Source organism: Notechis scutatus, chromosome 2, assembly GCF_049901735.1.
Source record: "Notechis scutatus isolate UNSWTSFEM ecotype Mainland chromosome 2, rNotScu1.2, whole genome shotgun sequence".
Classification (NCBI taxonomy): Eukaryota; Metazoa; Chordata; class Lepidosauria; order Squamata; family Elapidae; genus Notechis; species Notechis scutatus.
This window is the reverse complement of record NC_142010.1, coordinates 169,920,536-169,937,984: the sequence shown is the minus strand read 5'-3', so window position 1 is coordinate 169,937,984 and position 17,449 is coordinate 169,920,536. Positions and strand designations below refer to the sequence as shown.

Here is a 17,449-nt window from a genome sequence, read left to right as displayed (position 1 = left end):
ATAGAGTGAGAAAGTTACAGTTAGTAGAATTACACTCTAATGTCAAACATCAATTCTTAATTCCAAAATGTTAGTCCTTCAAGGGGGAAATACAGAAAAGCAGACACTAATTTTATTATTGGCCAGGTAGCAGAGAAATTTATTGCATTCGCTTATTTTCATCACTGAATATGGGTTAATTTGAAAGAAGGAAAGAAACTTACCTTAGACGTGATCTTTGCCTCCTAAAGTAGATAAAGATCCCCGCAGCTCCCATAATAAATAGTAAGACAGTAATGACACTCAAAACAATGGAGCCAGCCGTAGACTTTGGTTCCTCTTTTTCACAGTAGTCACCACTGTATCCCAGCATGCAATTGCACTTTATTCTATGGTTTTCCACAGTACAGTCTCCTCTCATGTTACAGGTCTCGCTGTTACAAGCATGTGACCCTAAGTCACTTTGTTTGACCCCCTGCACTAGAGAGGGCTTCTGCCATTTCTCCGCTGCAGGTCGTGTAGGTTTCTGTCCTCTTCTTGAAGGAAGGATCTGCGTAGTGGTAGAAGTTCTACTTTTATAGACGGTAACAGTAGTACTCTTGTATTTTGTCTGTGGTTGCACATGCATCTTTTTAGTGACAGGTTTCTTTGTGGTGATTTTGATGGGTGCCAGAGTTTTCTTTTCATGAAATGGTTTTGTTTGCAGCAGTGTTGTCCGAGATGGAGTTATTGCCTGGGGTTTATTGACAATGTAGTGACCTGTAAGTAGAGAACATCGTTTACATACATCATTTCTGAATGTAGCAGAATCAAGGTTGAATGTTTTGCAGCTGGCCAGAGGTTCTTAACAGAAAGAGTAACTGCCAGCAAGCCAGATCCTCCCCCCCATAATGTCTACTCAAAGGTTAGGTGTAGGGCATTGGGATCGATCCAGGTTAGCGGAAGGACTGCCTTGTCCTTCATGGTTTTTGCTTAGATGGCACATACCAGCTAAGGTGGCATGTTCAGGGTTCTTTCAATTAAACACCGCCACCTACTGGGACCCAGGGAATGTGACTTCATGTCATTGTGCCTGCCCTCTGGAACCTGTGGGCTCCTACTCTATTTTGTGTTCTGTAAGGTGCTGAAGACCCGGGTTCTTCTCCCAGGGATTTGGTTAAGGTAGATGGAACCCCTTGTTGGATGTGTCTTTATCTATAATTTTTGTACTGAGCAACTGAATCTCATCTTGTTTTGTTTTGTATTGTGTTTTGTATTATTTTTAGATTGTGATCTGCCTAAAATTAGTTTGGGAGGTCAGGGGGCACTGAAATTGAAATAAATAAAAGCTAGCCTGGCAGACTGAGCCCCGGTTCAGATGTGATAGCCTTTCACTGCAGATTATTTTCCCTTATTCCCTTTATTGCCCCTTCTATAGAGACTCATAGAGTCATAACATGTTACCTGACTAAATGTCCCAGAAACTCTTATCATTTTTATATAAAACTGTTATTGTTGGATCAATATGATTGGATTTCACTGAATGTAGCTACATTTTGTTACACTGTAAAATTAATCAGACTTTGATCACCCATTGATTTCACCATCAATGGTGATATATTTCTATGCCTTGCTCTGTTTGGTGCTGTTGTTTTATTTTAATGTTTAGTTTTTGTCCGGGACAGTAAAAAAATTGATATGATCTTGATTTGATCCCTTTATTCATATTATATTTGCATCACTCTGCTGCCTTCTGAAATATTTGCAGAGAACTGCATTTTTAAATATGATGCTGAATGTTGGGAGATGTTAATCCTTTGTTTATATGGCTACAATTTCCAGGAAGAGGAATAAAAATGACTAAACGATTTAAACATGTCACAGTACCTTAGACTGACTAACATATTATTTCAGCCATTTGATATCAAAACAAAATAAAGCAACTCGAACTGGGAAATTTGATGGGAGATTTAAAAATCTGATGCGTTAATCCCCCTATTAATTTCTGAGTAACCATTTCTACGTAGAAATTACAGCCATTTGTTGTTTCCCCAAGTTAGACATAGGAGGTGTGAATCTTACTTTGAAATGGGCACTGACTGAATTAAAGCAGACTATTTTATGAAATGGCCATTTATTTCCAAACCACATCTTGTAGTAAATGCACCCTTCTATCGTGAATATCATTCTCTTGCTTTTACTTTTAAAATATTGTTTCATTATATTGTTATAAAAGGCAGGTGCTACATTATAGAACTATTGTATAAATTATTAACACTCTGACGATGTTAATAAGTTTAAGTTAAAATAACATTTTTTTAAAAAAAAGAAAAGAAAAAAGGTCTTGTGAACTATGATTTCAAAAATATTAATGTGGATAAGCATAAAGCTGCTTAAATTATACATCTAGAGCTGAGGGTAGCATTTGTTTGTATTAGGAAAGCACCTTATTTTAGTACATTCAAGCAGCATATCCAACATTCAGAAGTTTATAAAAAGCATTTGTGTTAAATAAACAATTGGTTTTAACTTTTAACAAATATACATTTTAACAACAGCTATACATCCTTCAGGTACTAATGAGCTCCTTCCCAAGCCTTCATCTCTCTGACTGGTTAAATACAGGTTTTCATACTTACAATTCAACTCATCAGATCCATCGTGACAATCAAGATTCCCATCACAGACTTGTTCTTTTACAATACATTTGCTGTTATCCGAGCAGGCTTGAAAAGGCTCTGAGCATTTCATGGCTTTGATGCACACAGTATCGTGTTCTAAAATGTACCCGGCGGTGCACCAGCAGCTTCGTCCTTGTGGATTTGGTAAACAGATCTGACTGCATCCCCCATGCTTTTCCGAACAACCATTTCTACCTAGAAACCACAAGATTAAAAAAAAGAATTGCTTCAGTTCTGTTTCCCATGCATAATATGGTACAGTAAGGAAGCATCTACTTGGCAACCTGGCTGGCATGTTGTTGACTTGGAAAGATATTTCTGACACCATTTCACCCAAAGGTCTTGTGAACTATGATTTCAAAAATATTAATGTGGATAAGCATAAATGGGGATGCTGCAATGATCGCAATTGTGCTATAGAACAAATCTACATATGACAGGTACTATTTTTCCAGATACTATTTTTGGGGAAGGGTCTCACTTAGCCTATGCCTTAAGGGAGAGAGAGGTTCTCAATCAAAACAATGGCGGTCACATCCCTGTTCAGGACTGATGCTTAGAGAACAACCCACTTTTTGTATGCTTAAAACTTGTGCTTTACCAAAAGGATACCAAAGAATGTTATTGTTCAATGTAGTCCAGGCATCCCCCTATGACTTCTTAAAGTTATAATGAACTTTACCTTGCTGGTGTAGTTTGCTGTAGATCTTTATATCCACAAGTTTCTGATTTGTTTGAAACCACCAGTTTTCTTCCGCTTCCAGCTGACTGTGCCACACCTTCATTGCATCTGTTTGGAATATAGTTAATCAGATCGAAGAAAATATTTTACTGCTACACAGAGTATCACTATCGATTTACAAGACATTATATAACACTAGTATTATTATCTGACTAGAATCTGTTAATTTCTGAGGCAGTTGGAATACAATACTGGTAGTTCTTGACTAACAACCACAATTGAACCCAAAATTTCTGTTAATATGTGAGACAATTCTTAAGTGATTTTTGCCCCATTTTATGACTTTTCTTGCCACAGTTGTTAAGTGAATCCTGCAGTTGTTAAGTTAGTAACACGATTACAAACTTCCTGGCTTCCCCATTGACTTTGCTTGTCAGAAGGTCACGAAACCTGATCACATAACCCAGGAACACTGCAACCATCATAAATATAAGTCAGTTGCTGAAGAGCATCTGAATTCTGATCATGTGACCACGAGGATACTGCAACAATTGTAAGCGTGAAAAATGTCAGTAAGTCAAGTTTTTCAATGTTGTTGTAATTTTGAATGGTCACTAAACGAACTGCTGTAAAGTCTACCTGTTGAGGTCTAGCTGTATCACAATACATTATTATAGTCTAATAATTAGACTGAACACTGTATGAACACTTGCCAATAATATATTAATATAATTGGAGACAGGTTTTCAATCGGAACTTACAAAATATTTGTTGTGCAAGTATTGACATAAAAACCTGACATCTGGTTCCCTTGTTTCTATGATATGTCATTGTTCTGAGTCAAGTAAATGACCCAAGTGACACACTGCTTAATATATTATGATTGAGCCACGGTAGTGCAGTGGTTGGAATGCAGTACTGCAGGCTGCCTGCAATTTGGCAGTTCAAATCTCACCAGGCTCAAGTTTGACTCAGCCTTCCATCCTTCCAAGGTGGATAAAATGAGGACCCAAATTGTTGGGGGCAATAGGCTGACTCTGTAAACCGCTTAGAGAGGACTGTAAAGAACTGTAAAGCATTATATAAGTCTAAGAGCTATTGCTATCTGTGACAGAGAGCTTTCCCTTTCCTTGGGAATTCCTATGGGGTTTGTGTAGTTCAAGCCTGCTTACAATTGTGTACTGCTGTTGTCCAGAACATCATTCCATCCCCTACTGTGAAGAGCGTAAGGCCATATATTCCTCTCCGAATGATTCTGTGCCCAGAGCCATCTAGACGAATGCTTTCCACAGAACCTTTTGCTATAGAAAAGAGAAAGCAGTCAGAAAAGTAATACAATAGGAAAAAGGAATTGTGCAAGACATTTGATCAAAATAAAGTAGATATGTTGTTATCTCTGGTAATCCTTTACGGACTTTTCTTGAAACAGGGCTGAAATTATGAGGTATTTATGGATTTGTTTATAGATAAGAGATGGGATATGGGAAGAAGACATCATTTGTTGCATTTTAAAAGGGGATAAGTTACTTAAATTGTGATGAAGGTGGGAGTAGTTTTTTATATTTGTTTTCTTTCCTGCATTTTTATTTTTTATTTCTCTATTTTTTCCTTTCTCCCTTTCTTTTTTGCACCTTTTATTATCCTTTAGGGTTTTTTGCTGTGCGTATCAGTTTTTACTATTGCAATTATAATTCTTAATAAAATTACTATTAAAAAAAGAAGAACATGTACTAGTCTAAGAACATGACAAATTCTTTCATATGCTAGGAAAGTAAGATGAACCCAGGCAATTTGATCAACACGTTAAACCGCTTACCTTGATCAGCCCAATAGAGCCAAGTGCCAGCATCCACTATTGTTAAACCAACAGGAACCAAGGATCTCTTCCAGAGTATTCTCCGCCTACTTCCATCCATAGCAGCACATTCTATTGTGGGATCAGGTATGCCATGTTCACCCCCTAAATCCACAATGCACATGGATGCAGTTGGGGGGTGCACCACCACAATGGTTGGGTTGTAAAGACCATCACTAAGTACCATATGTCTATATCTGCCTTCTGATGCTGCCACTTGGACAGATGTATATTTATTGTCAATCCAATAGATGTTGGAACTTAGCCAGTCAAGTGCAAGTGATATCACAGTGCCCTCAACTGGAAGAATCCTCTTCAAAGAAGCTCTCCCAGCATCTTTAATAGCCAGGACTTTTATGAAGTTGTCATTTAAGTCTGAGAAGTACAGTGCAGCACTGCGTACAGAGTAGTCTACAGCCACCAGGTGAGTTACATTAATCAAGGGGAGAGTGCTGTGCTCAGGAAGAGCTGTCTGCCCAGCTGTGGAACGCAGTTTTTCCAGGTAGACCTAGAGTTCAACATTAGAAACAACATTATTATAGCTTCAGTTTACAAGGGGCTACCTGCATTTAGCAATCTGCTCTAAGACAACTCTGTCATAGCAGAAGCTTAGGACTGCTGAAGCCCATACAGCTTTGCCTACCTTGTGCAATGTTAAATGAAAATACTATATAACATACTATATAAAATACTATATAACAGCTTCCATTTATCTCTGCACCCACTTTACAAGGGGTAAAGTATCACTTTCCAATAGAATTTCAGTAAGATTTTTAAAATGTGATTAACTTGATTGAGTCACTCTTTTCGAGAAACTTGTGTGTTTGTGTGTTGCCAGGAGAGCTCTGTAAAAATTAACATGCAGCTAACAGCATTTACTTGTTAATGAGGAAAATTCGGATGGAAGCCACTTTGCTGTGCCAGCCAGTGAAACAGCTGTAAGAACATTTCATTTGGGCAACTTGATCTGCAGCTATTCTGTTTACTATCCAATTGAAAGCAATACCTGCGTAACATCTGTCTGGGCAACCAGTAACATGAATGCTGACTCCTTTGATGGAATGCAGGTCTTTCCATCACTTGATAGCACAAATTCAAGTGGACAATGGCAGCTTCCTTTTTTGCTGGGGCTTAAGAGGCACAAATATGAACATCCAACTTCTACACATGGATTAGGGGCTCCTGGCTGCAGAACTTCATGCATTACCTGAAAGCCAAATTTCAAGAGCGTGAGAATGTTACACTAGGAGTTTCAAGGCATCTTTGTTATGTATTGTATGTTCCTCTTCAAAAATTATACACACTACGTTTACTAGGTTCCACTATTTTCATCTATTGTCCACTTGTATCACATGGCAAAAGTCTGAGAGTTTCAAAAAACGCAGTCAATCTACTTTATGACTGACTGTGTTTTCTTTCACCTGATAGGACTCTTAGATCTGTCTCCAGATCTATAACTGGAATGTGGCTACCTTCTTTCTCATCATTCAATTTTCAGAGCTATATATCACCACAGGAAAGACCACTGATAGAAGATTTTTTTTTAAAGGCCAAGCAATGTCATTCAAATATACTTATTCTTCACAATTTTATATATGTTTGCCATAAGTCTTTTTTCCAACCATCTTTATGAATCCAAGAAAACAAAACCGTATATCCCCTTCACTTCTTGGCCATCAAGTGTATGATCACTATAAATGCATACTGGTTGACATAACCTTTGTCTTCTTAATATCAACCAACATTTTTTTTTTACATTTACCCCTAAGAAGGTAGATTGATCAAAAGAAATAAACCAGTTCTATTAATAGAGGAGAAATCTCTGAAATAAAAAAAGGTTGAATGAAATAACGTAAGATCTATGAAAGGTCCCATTCATTTTAGGGATATGGGTAGTCCTTGACTTACGACCACAACTGAGTCCAAAATTTCTGTTGCTAAGTGAGATTTCTTAAGTGAATTTTGCCCCATTTTACAACCTTTCCTGCCACAGTTGTTCAGTGAATCGGTGTGGTTGTTAAGTTAGTAACCCAGTTGTTAAGTGAACCTGGCTTTTCCATTGACTTTGCTTGTCAGAAGGGCGCAAAAAGTGATGCCATGACCCTGGGACACTGCAACCATCATAAGCATGAATCAGTTGCCAAGTGTCTGAATTTTGATCGCATGACTATGGGGATGCTGCAACAATCGTAATTGTAAAAACAACTGTCATGAGTCACTTTTTTCAGTGCCACTGTAATTTTGAACAGTCACTAAACGAACTGTTGTAAGTCGAGAACTACCTGTAAAGGAAGGATCCTGTTTCAAAATGATTAAGATGTATGAAAGATGTATAGTTTTTGAAAACTGAGAAGATTGTTAATTCAGAGATTCATTTTACCAAGATAATGGCTATGAGAAATAGGAACTTAATGATGGCCAAGGCTTTAAACCAAAATTGCCCTGATAGGAGAATTGTATGAATTTCTAATGTGACTGGTTTGTAAGAACATGGTTAGTAAAATTCTGGTAAGTCAACGGATCATAGGAAGATTCTCAACTAAAGAGAATTGTATAAATGATTGTATAAAGCCGGCCAAATAAACTTGCCTTAACATTTATTCATTCCAAGCTAGAGGCATCCCCTTGGTAAAGTAAAATAAAAATAGGCACTTACTCCAGCAATCAACCTTTCCATAATGTGTACTATTTGTGTGATACCTTTAGTCCATATGGTTGTCCATGACTTTTTAGGAGAACTCTTCTATTTTTGGCTGTCCTTTTGTCAATCATCTGTACTATCCTTGTTTGCATGTCAGACCAATAGATGTAGTCTTCAAAGATACTCACTGAGAAGGGACTATGAATCTCAGCCAGCTGAAAAATCTGAGAGAAAAATATTGTTGTTAAGAGATGCATCACAGCTCAGGGACTGAGATCTTATTTTCAGACAAACAAAAAGATCTGGAAACCGGACATATTCCCACATTTATTTCCACAGCCCTGGTTAGATATGGAATTCTGAAACAACATAGAATGCTACCAAGAGAAGAGCAAGATTATGACATTATCAGAAATGGCACTTTCCTTTAAAACAAACTACTCAAATAAATTCTTGCCTGTTTCCAGCTTAGTCAATTTTATGTAAAGTAGGTAATACCTTCATATCGCTACCATCCAAAAAGGCTGAGCCAATGGAGTGAATCTTGTCATCAGACCAGAAAATTCTCCAGCTCAAGAAGTCAATGGCTATGCTTGTGGGCCAACCAATTCCATCATCAATTAGCACTTCTTTATTACTTCCATCCATCCCGGCTTTCTTGATTTTGGATTCAACGCCTATTTCACACCAGTAAATAAATCTAGGAAAGAGAAAACAACATTATATATTTTTATAGAATGGAATTCAAATTGCTACAGCTTACAGTGCTTTCTAGAAGGGCTACTGACCACCAAGTTAGATGGCCCTCATTGTATATCTTCTTTAGAGTACGAGACAAGGTGTCCCACTGATATCTCAGATGATTTCAATCTGGGGGAACATTAGTATCAGAATTCTTTTGGCTAATGTCTCTTCATTTGAACCCTACATTCTTTGGAATTTGAAGTTAGATCACCACTATCTTTCTATGCAGTCATGTATCAGATCTGCAGTTTCTGCACAATTATTGTATCATATAGCTTAGCTCCCATTAAGCATGGAGGTTGGGGGAAGGTGAACTACTGTTAAAGTTTAATACATCTGGGGTCTAATCCTAGCTCTTCAGAACATTTCATTTGCATTTAAATAGTAATAGAGCCAAACTAAATAAAAAAAAATTATTTATTATTTTGCATCCATATCCTTTCAAAATTTCTGATAACCTGAGCCAAGTCTTCATTTTGAGATTCCATTCCATTCCCAAGCTATGTGCATAATATACTCTGTGTGTGTGCATGCATGCATATTTCTGCAGCTAAGAGTAAGAATTTAGGCAAAATTGAAGAGCTTCAAGTGGTGCAACATGGCATTAAGGATTCACATTTAGTCCTCTTACCAATAAAGAAGAACAGCAAGAAGGCATTTAAATAAAAAATAATGATTCATAAAAACTCCAAGAAACATATTAATTTTTAAAATTTAAAACCTGAAGCAATATCAGACCAGACTGGCAAAGCAGGAGGAATATGTGTTAAATTGACTTGGAGGTTTAAAAGGTTTACTGCAACCCTTATGTGAAAAAGGGAGGGAATTCTGCAACCCAACGCTTGTGCTAAAAATTCCCTCTTCAGATGTAGCTAATATCCAAGCAATGAACCCTCCTAAAATGCATCTTTTCTAGTTCTTAACTGATAAACAGGAAGGTATGAGAGAAGGCATACCTCTATCAGGTATGCTGGCTTAGGCACAAAGTGCTTTATACGACAAGTTCCAGGAACTCTGCCTGATAACAGTGTGTGCCTTCAAAATTGTACAGTTATGCTTGTTAATTCTATGTGGCAGCCTTCTGGAATCTGGAACAGCATCTTGCACTCTGGTGAACCTCAGTTCAGAGTTGCCTTGTATTCAGAGCTTCCCAAAAGCCTATCTTGAGGTTACCAGCGCATAGATCACTGTGGTTAGGTTATTTCTGTCCTGCCATAGCTAGCAAATTAGGTGAAGCTGGAAAAAGGCACTCCTTCATAGTGAAAGCTCAAGTCATGCATCTGCTCCTTCAGGAGACTGCAGCCAGTCCCTGGCAAACAATTCCATCTTATCCAAAAAAACAATCCTTCGGGATTCAACTTCAGCTTAGTGTTTCTCATCTACAGAGGAATTATTGAGTCTGTCATCTGCACCTCTATAATTGTCTGGTTTGGTTCTGCAACCCAACAGGACAGACACAGACTTCAGAGAGTAATTAGGACTGCAGAGAAAACAATTACTGCCAACCTGTCTTCCATCGAGGACCTGTATACTGCAATGAGTGAAAAAGAGGGCTGTGAAAATATTTACAGACCCCTCACATCCCAGACATAAACTGTTTCAACTCCTACCCTCAAAACGCTATTGAGCACTGCACACCAGAACAACTAGACACAAGGACAGTTCCCCCCCCCAAAGCCATCACTCTGCTAAACAAATAATTCCCTCAACACTGTTCAACTATTTACAAAGTCTGCACTACTACTATTACTATTAACCTTCTCATCACTCCTTATCACCCATCCCCTCCCACTTGTGACTGTATGACTATAACTTTGTCGCTTGTATCCTTACAATTTATATTGACTGTTTCCTAGTATGATTTGATTGCTTATTGTACCCTATGACTATCATTAAGTGTTGTACCTTATGATTCTTGACTCTTGACGAATGTATCTTTTATGTACGCTGAGAGTATTTGGACCAAGACAAATTCCTTGTGTGTCCAACCACACTTGGCCAATAAATAATTCCATTCCATTCCATCCCATTCCATCCCATTCCATCCCATTCCCATCCCATCCCACCCCACCCCACCCCATCATATTCAAGCATGGAAAAGGCCCACACAGCATCACTTGACTCTGATGTCAAGGGAATTTAAGCTGGGCATCATTAGCCTAATGATGAAACCTTTATAGACACTGAATAATCCCAGGAAAAAGAATGGAATCCCCTTATTAAATGAACTGCCAGCGAGTGTTCATCCGGTGCTTTTATGAGACACGGCCAAAGGAATAGGCACTGGAACAACTGTTACATAGCAGGCCAAAGAATTTTCATAATCAGAACATCAAAAGCTGTGAACAATCTTGCCTTTGGTTTTTAAAATTTTGTATCTTGCTGAGGTTAATATTTGAATATTTACCACTTTTATTGTTAATTGCTCAGAACTGCTTTGCAGAGTGAGATGGGCAGCATATAAATTTAATAAATAATAAATAAAGTAGAATCAAAAGAGCTGTGCTACTGGTTTCTTTTACAAATGTCAATTTCCCCTATCAATTATGATTCAATCACATAATGGGACGGACCTGACTACATGTCAACATGATCACCACCCTCTGAAATATCTTCTCTAAAAAGACAATGTTAGTGACTTAATAATAGTAGATAATTATGGATGAACCCACCTATCCATCCTGTCTCTGAGATCTATTTCTAATTCTTTTGAACCATTTCAACAAGCCCAAACTTTGTACAAGCAAAATATGAAAGGCTTACCCATCCAGTGGGTGGAGAGCTAGTGACCGTGGCTGCTCCAAATTCTCTAGAACCACTGTATAGACAGGATTTCCCTTCCAAGTGATATTTAACCATGTAGCCAAGATCTGTCCTGAGGTACCATCAGTCCAGTAAAGATTCCTTCCTAACCAGTCCACTGCTATACTGTCAGATTTGATACCTGTAATCAGATGTTTTAAATGACAAGTATGAAACTACCCAAGTTTCCAGCCTATCCCAATAGCTAGATCACAATGGCAAAAATTTTAATTTTTAAAAAAATTATGTTGTATTCCAACTTTTAAAATAAGCAAATGTATTTTTGCTTTTATCTGCCGTGATAAACAAGTCTATTGCCAAGATTTATAAACATCTGAACAGGAAATATCAGGCAACATCTCCTATTTAGTAAGTAATTACAAAGCAGAATTTCATTACAAATTATTTTTTAAATAGCCATATAAGAGAAAAGACATCCTGTTCAGAGGTTTTCATGCAGAGTACCTCTGGTTTAAGGCTGAACAGTTACGACTCAGCTCCAGGTAGACCAAGGGTCTTCAAACTTGGCAAGTTTAAGACTTGCGGACTTCAACTCCCAGAATTCCTGAGCTAACATGACTGGAGGAGTTGAAGTCCGCAAGTCTTAAACTTGCCGAGTTTGAAGATCCCTGAGGTAGACTGTTCATTGTTAACAGTGCTTGAAATCCATCTTCTTATACAATCCTCAAAAATACTCATACTTGACCAATACTCATAAAAGGATGCTTTTTAAGGGGCCAGGTCTGCTGTTACTGTCTCTTTATATTAGCGTACACTGGAGGAGCCTTTACATTTATAGACTAGAAGCTGAAGATTTCAACCTTCATCAACTCTACAGCAAGGGATTCTTGGCCTTCTGAGCAATTGTCCCATGTGACACATAATCTTCCTTTGCCATGAGGGAGTTTGCTAAGGTAGGATAACCTTATCTGTGATATGAGACTTTGTCAACTTGTATGTTTTCTTCCTGAAGGAACTTGATTAAATCTTTCCTTCAGTTTATCAGTTAAAACATGCAGGCAGGATTAGATCTCTGAACCCACCTGGTATTGCTGTTTCTCAAAGTTATTTTGTTATACAGTATCAGTTGAGAAACAGGAGTACTCAATTTTTCCTTTTAAATATAAGTGGATTTGAATTTCATCTTTTCTCAGGTGAACCTGTGAAGTTTCCTAAGCACGTGAGAGTGTGAGTCGGCTTCAATAGTCAAATATGAGTTATACCAATAGTTTAACTTGCCAAACTTACAATTAAAATTAGTTTTGTCCTAAGCCACTAATATTTTAAAAACTGTCCAAACATTTGAAAATATATTAAGACCCACCTTTTATTAGGGTTCCCTTTTCCTTGGTTTTCATATCAATCCACTTAATACTTTCTGCATTGAGATTCATCCAAAAGACGGTCTGTGATACAAAATCGTAGTCAATGGAAAAGATGATTATGTCAGGATCAACTCTCAAGATAACATCCTCTTTCATGGTTCTTAATCCGAATACGAGTAAGTCAAACTGAACTGCAACTAGCAGTGATGGCTCAGAACCTATGGCAAAGACAAAAGTAGTTACTTTCCATGCAAAATATGTACAAATTGCAATCTCCCAACTAGGTAAATTAAGGGGGAAGAGCTAGGAAATGCTTTAGCAAGTTGTCTTTTAATGAATGATGATGCTCATTCTTCCACTCTATTCTTTGTTTTCTATTATTTAGCACTGCACTCAACAAATATACACACATAACAGAAAAATTCCAAAACCATTTGAGACAAACTTCAAAATATTTCACTACAGGCCAGGTGGTAGGTTGTCTTGTTTTTGCTGTTAAGTACAGAGGCTGTTAACCAAATAATGCTCCTATTTATCTATTTGCATTGGCATGCTCTCAAATTGCTAGATGGGCAGGAGCTGGGGAAAGTAACAGGAGCTCATCCCGTTGTGCGGTGCTTGGGTCTCAAACCCAAACTCCAGCTGAGTTTTTGCACCCCCCTTCTTCATCTACCCAACAGTTTTCATACCTCTCAGTACATCCCTCCAGGTTAATAGTACAAAGCCAAAGGAACTTATTTCAAGGCTTCTTACCCAGAAGGCAAAGCTTTCTATTACATCTGATTTCAAAAAAGTTTATGCATTCAGTAAATTTGAATCATATAGATCAGTGGTGGCTAACCTTTTGGGGCTCCTGTGCCAATTCCCCCCCCCCCCCTTACCTGCACTGCGCCTCCCAGCTGATTTTTGGCCCATTTGAGGCCTTTTTCGGCCTGCCAGAGGCTTGAAGGATGCCTCTGCAGGCTTTGCAGGCCGAAAAATGGGCCCGTTTCATCACTTCTGGTATTTCTGGAAATACAGGAAGTGATGAAACGGGCCCATTTTTTCAGTCTGCAAAGCCTGCAGAGGCATCCCTCAAGCCTCCTTCAGGACGAAAAAGGCCCAAAATCAGCTGGAAGGCACACACATGCACAGCGAGGTAAGTTTGCCTGGGGCTCGCGTGCCCGCACAAATGGCTCGGCATGCCACCTGTAGCACCTGTGCCATAGGTTCACCATCATGGCTATACATAATCAGTGAAAAGCCAATCAGTGGACAGGAAGAATCTTACCAATTACTTTACATATGTGGTCATCAGGCTCCAATAAATATCCAGGGTGGCACGTGCAGTAGTAACTGCCTTCTGTATTGACACAGGCCTGGCTACATTTATCAACTGTCAACTCTTTGCATTCATTGATGTCTGTGCAAGAGTACCCATCACTTCTTAGCTGAAACCCCTCATTGCAAGCACATTGCTGGAAATGAGAAAACAGGCATTATTATTCATGTAAATTTTCACAATTGTTCTTTCTTCTCACTCTGCCCTCCAAGAGTTGCTGCTGGAAACAGAGTCCAAATACAAATTGAGATTTAATTTGCAAAAGTATGCACTTAGGTAATACATTTGAAGGCACTGGTTGTTGTTGTTTTTTCAAATTAATTTTTACTAAAGAATTTTTTACAAAGTAAAACAATTCAAGTTTAAAGGAAAAGAAAAGGGGAAAGTGATAATAGAAATGAAAGAAAAATCAAAGAAAGAAAGAAAAAGAACAGAAGGTATAAAGAGGTGGTGGCTTCCAATTTTCTTTACAACAGTTACAAATGCATTTATATTTATCCTCTTGTTCTAAGGAATCTTGGCAACTTTAAGAGCTTTTGGCTGAGGGAATTCTGGGAGTTGAAGTCCACAAGTCTTAAAGTTGCCAAGGTTGGACACTCCTGTTGTAAGATTACATAGTGGCTCTCCTTTCTACACTTTCAATCTACTTGCATTGTTTGATACTGCTTTTAGGACTTAAGAGTCATCATCTCAGCAGAATTATCCACCAGTAACTGATCTGAGTTCTTGTCAACAAGATAATTTAACTCCCAAAGCTTTTCTGGTATCTTTTTCTATTGCATCTTTTTCCAAATATTAGGGATTCCAGCAACTCTTGCCTTTGTATTGCTTGTTCAAAATATTTTAGTTGTAGTTTAGTTACCAACACCTCCAATGAACAGTCTATTTTCTTTTTCCTAGTTTTATATTATTGGTTCTCACAATCCAGGTTATTCTCAGACATGGCCTTCAGAACCAGAATTTGAAAGTATTACTACTTTATTCAGCCAATCAAACTGTAATATAACTTTTACATTACAACTGGGAAAACTATTGCCTTGATCATATATATCTTTGTTGCCAGGAAGATGCCTCTGCATTTTAATACTTCGTCTAAATCTGTAATAATCTTCTCCCATGTATTTCTCATTTTCTCATGGTTACAACCACTATCCTTGTAAATTTTTTAGCTTAAGATGACAAAGTCTGTTGCTATAATAGTAGCAATGAGTCCATATTGTATTATTATTTGATAATGGCCATCTTTTTTCCCTATTTTAAAAGAATTTTTAAAATGGGTTAAGGAGTTTTAAAAGAATTTTAAAAATGGGTTAAGGAGATTTGCTTCTTCCTGGGCTCTATTTTAAAAGAATTTTAAAAGAATTTTAAAATAGAGCCCAGGAAGAAGCAAATCTCCTTAACCCATTTTTTGTTTCTACAATACATTCAGTTTAAAATGTACATGTTGTCAATTTTTAAACAGTAATATCATCAACATTTTAATACTGGTTTTTACTTACAGGCCCACTAGGAGACTTGTAACAAATGTGAGCACACGTTTTTTGGCATGGCATGGCACAATAGCTGCCTTCATCCATTCCGTCTTGGCAGTCAGATTTCCCATTGCAGACCAAAGTGTAATTGATACAGGTATTGCCACACTGAAATTCATAGTCATGGCATTTCCTGGGCTTACCTGGAAAAGCCAAGAGGACTTCAAGATTCTAGTTTTAGTGCAATTATAAACAAAATAACCATTGGAATCTAATGAAGCATAAGCCAAACTCAATATGTCTTTTCATTTGATTGATTTGGAATGGGATAGGTAAGAAGAACATAAGTCAACGAACTTGAAGAAAAATCTGGAACTTTGTTGTTATAGATGTTGACAGAAGCAAGAATGCTCTATGCATAAAAATAGAAAGATATCCTAATGGAAGAAGAATGGCTGGAAACTGATGGAATTAGCAGAGATGGCCAAATTAATTGCTTTAATAAAAAAAGGATGCATCCAATGTTGCTTCTACTTGGAAACCACTTCTAGATATTGAAAAAAAAATGAAACTTCTTTTTTACTTTGGGATTTTCTGTTTAGACAAGTTTGCTATAGAAATGGCTAGTACGTATTAAGTATGCAAAAGTAAAAAGTTGAGGCTGTAATGTGATTTTTATTCTACTATATGCAGAAAAGAGTCAGAAGTTAATGTATTTTGTTTTCCCCTTTAACTTACACCTCTGTCTTTTTTCCCCTTCTCTCTTTTCCCACTATTTTCATTTTCATTTATATTTTATACTTTGATAAGTTTAATAAGGTTATATTTAAAAAGGAGAACATGAGTTCAACAATCTGGCAAGCACAAATGGAAATAAATGGCAGCAGCAGAATAGTGAGAATGAAGTGTCCAACCATATCCTTAAATTTCAATTCCACCAGACATTAAACCAAACATTTAAAGACTAATATAGGACTGCTACGATTGTAACTTGGCTCTTTTTTTGCAGAACTTCTTTTAAGCTAATGCCCCAAAAGAAAGACAACCCCTCCCATTATTTCAAAAAACAAGACAATTGCACCAGTTGCCACGATGAAGAATGTTTACATACATCCAATCTCATCAGTCCCGTCTCTGCAGTCCCGTTCCCTATCACAATTCCATTGATCTGGGATGCATTCTAATGAGTTGTGACATTGCCACTGATGGGAACCACATTGTTTCTTTGGAAATCCACAGTCCTGTAAAAACCAATCAATCCATCCATCAAGAACTGCTGCTGTACAACAATGAAACATTTGAAATACTTGGGAGACTTGGCTTGGAGATGCTATATGCTATAGAATAAATGCTATGTGAGCCGTGATACTTTACAGCAACACGGAGAACTTGGGGGAGGTAAAGGTAGGCATTATTGAGAAAATAGTTTCGGGGGGGGGGAGGGAACAACAACAACAGGAGGCTGCTTGCTCCTGCCTTCTGATTTGCTGAGAAGTCTGCCTATACAGCACATACTGCATATCTTTAGAAAGTAGTATCTTAAACTACTCTTTAGCAGTTCAGAGACATTTGGTGACCATGAATAGGAATATGCTGTGTACTAGTAGTGACTGAATCTTTCCGTCTTGACAAATGCTATATATCTTGAAAAGTATTCAGGAAATAAGCATCACATTTTTTCTTTTTATGATCTTGTAATCCCTTATATTGGGATGGAGTCAGGGCAATTAAATGGAGCTGAGTATTTACTGGCTAGATTCCCTTCTTGACACCTACACAGGGTTCACAGCAGATATTTTCTCTTTGTGCCCTGATAGAGAAACATCTGCCACTGCCTATGATTGAACTCTCAGCGTCCACAAGCACCTTAATCTCTAGGTCACCATGCTGCTCAAGCATCAGACTAATTAAGGTTACTTAATGCTTAATTAAGGCAATGATTGTAATGGAATGCCCAGTACCGTATTC

At 37.7% G+C, this 17,449-nt stretch overlaps 1 protein-coding gene and 1 long non-coding RNA gene across 2 annotated transcripts in view; one reads left to right on the top strand and one right to left on the bottom strand.

Moving 5' to 3' along the window:
• The window catches only part of LOC148132408 (uncharacterized), a 251,800-nt gene that overhangs the window by 24,875 nt on the left and 209,476 nt on the right, over positions 1-17,449 (top strand). The window lies entirely within an intron of this gene.
• Positions 1-17,449, bottom strand: part of LOC113415445 (low-density lipoprotein receptor-related protein 2-like) — a 51,020-nt gene that overhangs the window by 2,692 nt on the left and 30,879 nt on the right. The window contains exons 21-33 of the mRNA XM_087953938.1: positions 16,593-16,722; positions 15,509-15,684; positions 13,959-14,145; positions 12,688-12,906; positions 11,325-11,505; positions 8,316-8,517; positions 7,877-8,041; positions 6,183-6,383; positions 5,138-5,684; positions 4,494-4,622; positions 3,322-3,429; positions 2,598-2,834; positions 204-738 (exon numbers count right to left, since the gene is read on the bottom strand). Coding sequence (XP_087810064.1) covers positions 204-738; positions 2,598-2,834; positions 3,322-3,429; positions 4,494-4,622; positions 5,138-5,684; positions 6,183-6,383; positions 7,877-8,041; positions 8,316-8,517; positions 11,325-11,505; positions 12,688-12,906; positions 13,959-14,145; positions 15,509-15,684; positions 16,593-16,722 — 3,017 coding nt within the window. The remainder of the gene's footprint in view (positions 1-203; positions 739-2,597; positions 2,835-3,321; positions 3,430-4,493; positions 4,623-5,137; positions 5,685-6,182; positions 6,384-7,876; positions 8,042-8,315; positions 8,518-11,324; positions 11,506-12,687; positions 12,907-13,958; positions 14,146-15,508; positions 15,685-16,592; positions 16,723-17,449) is intronic.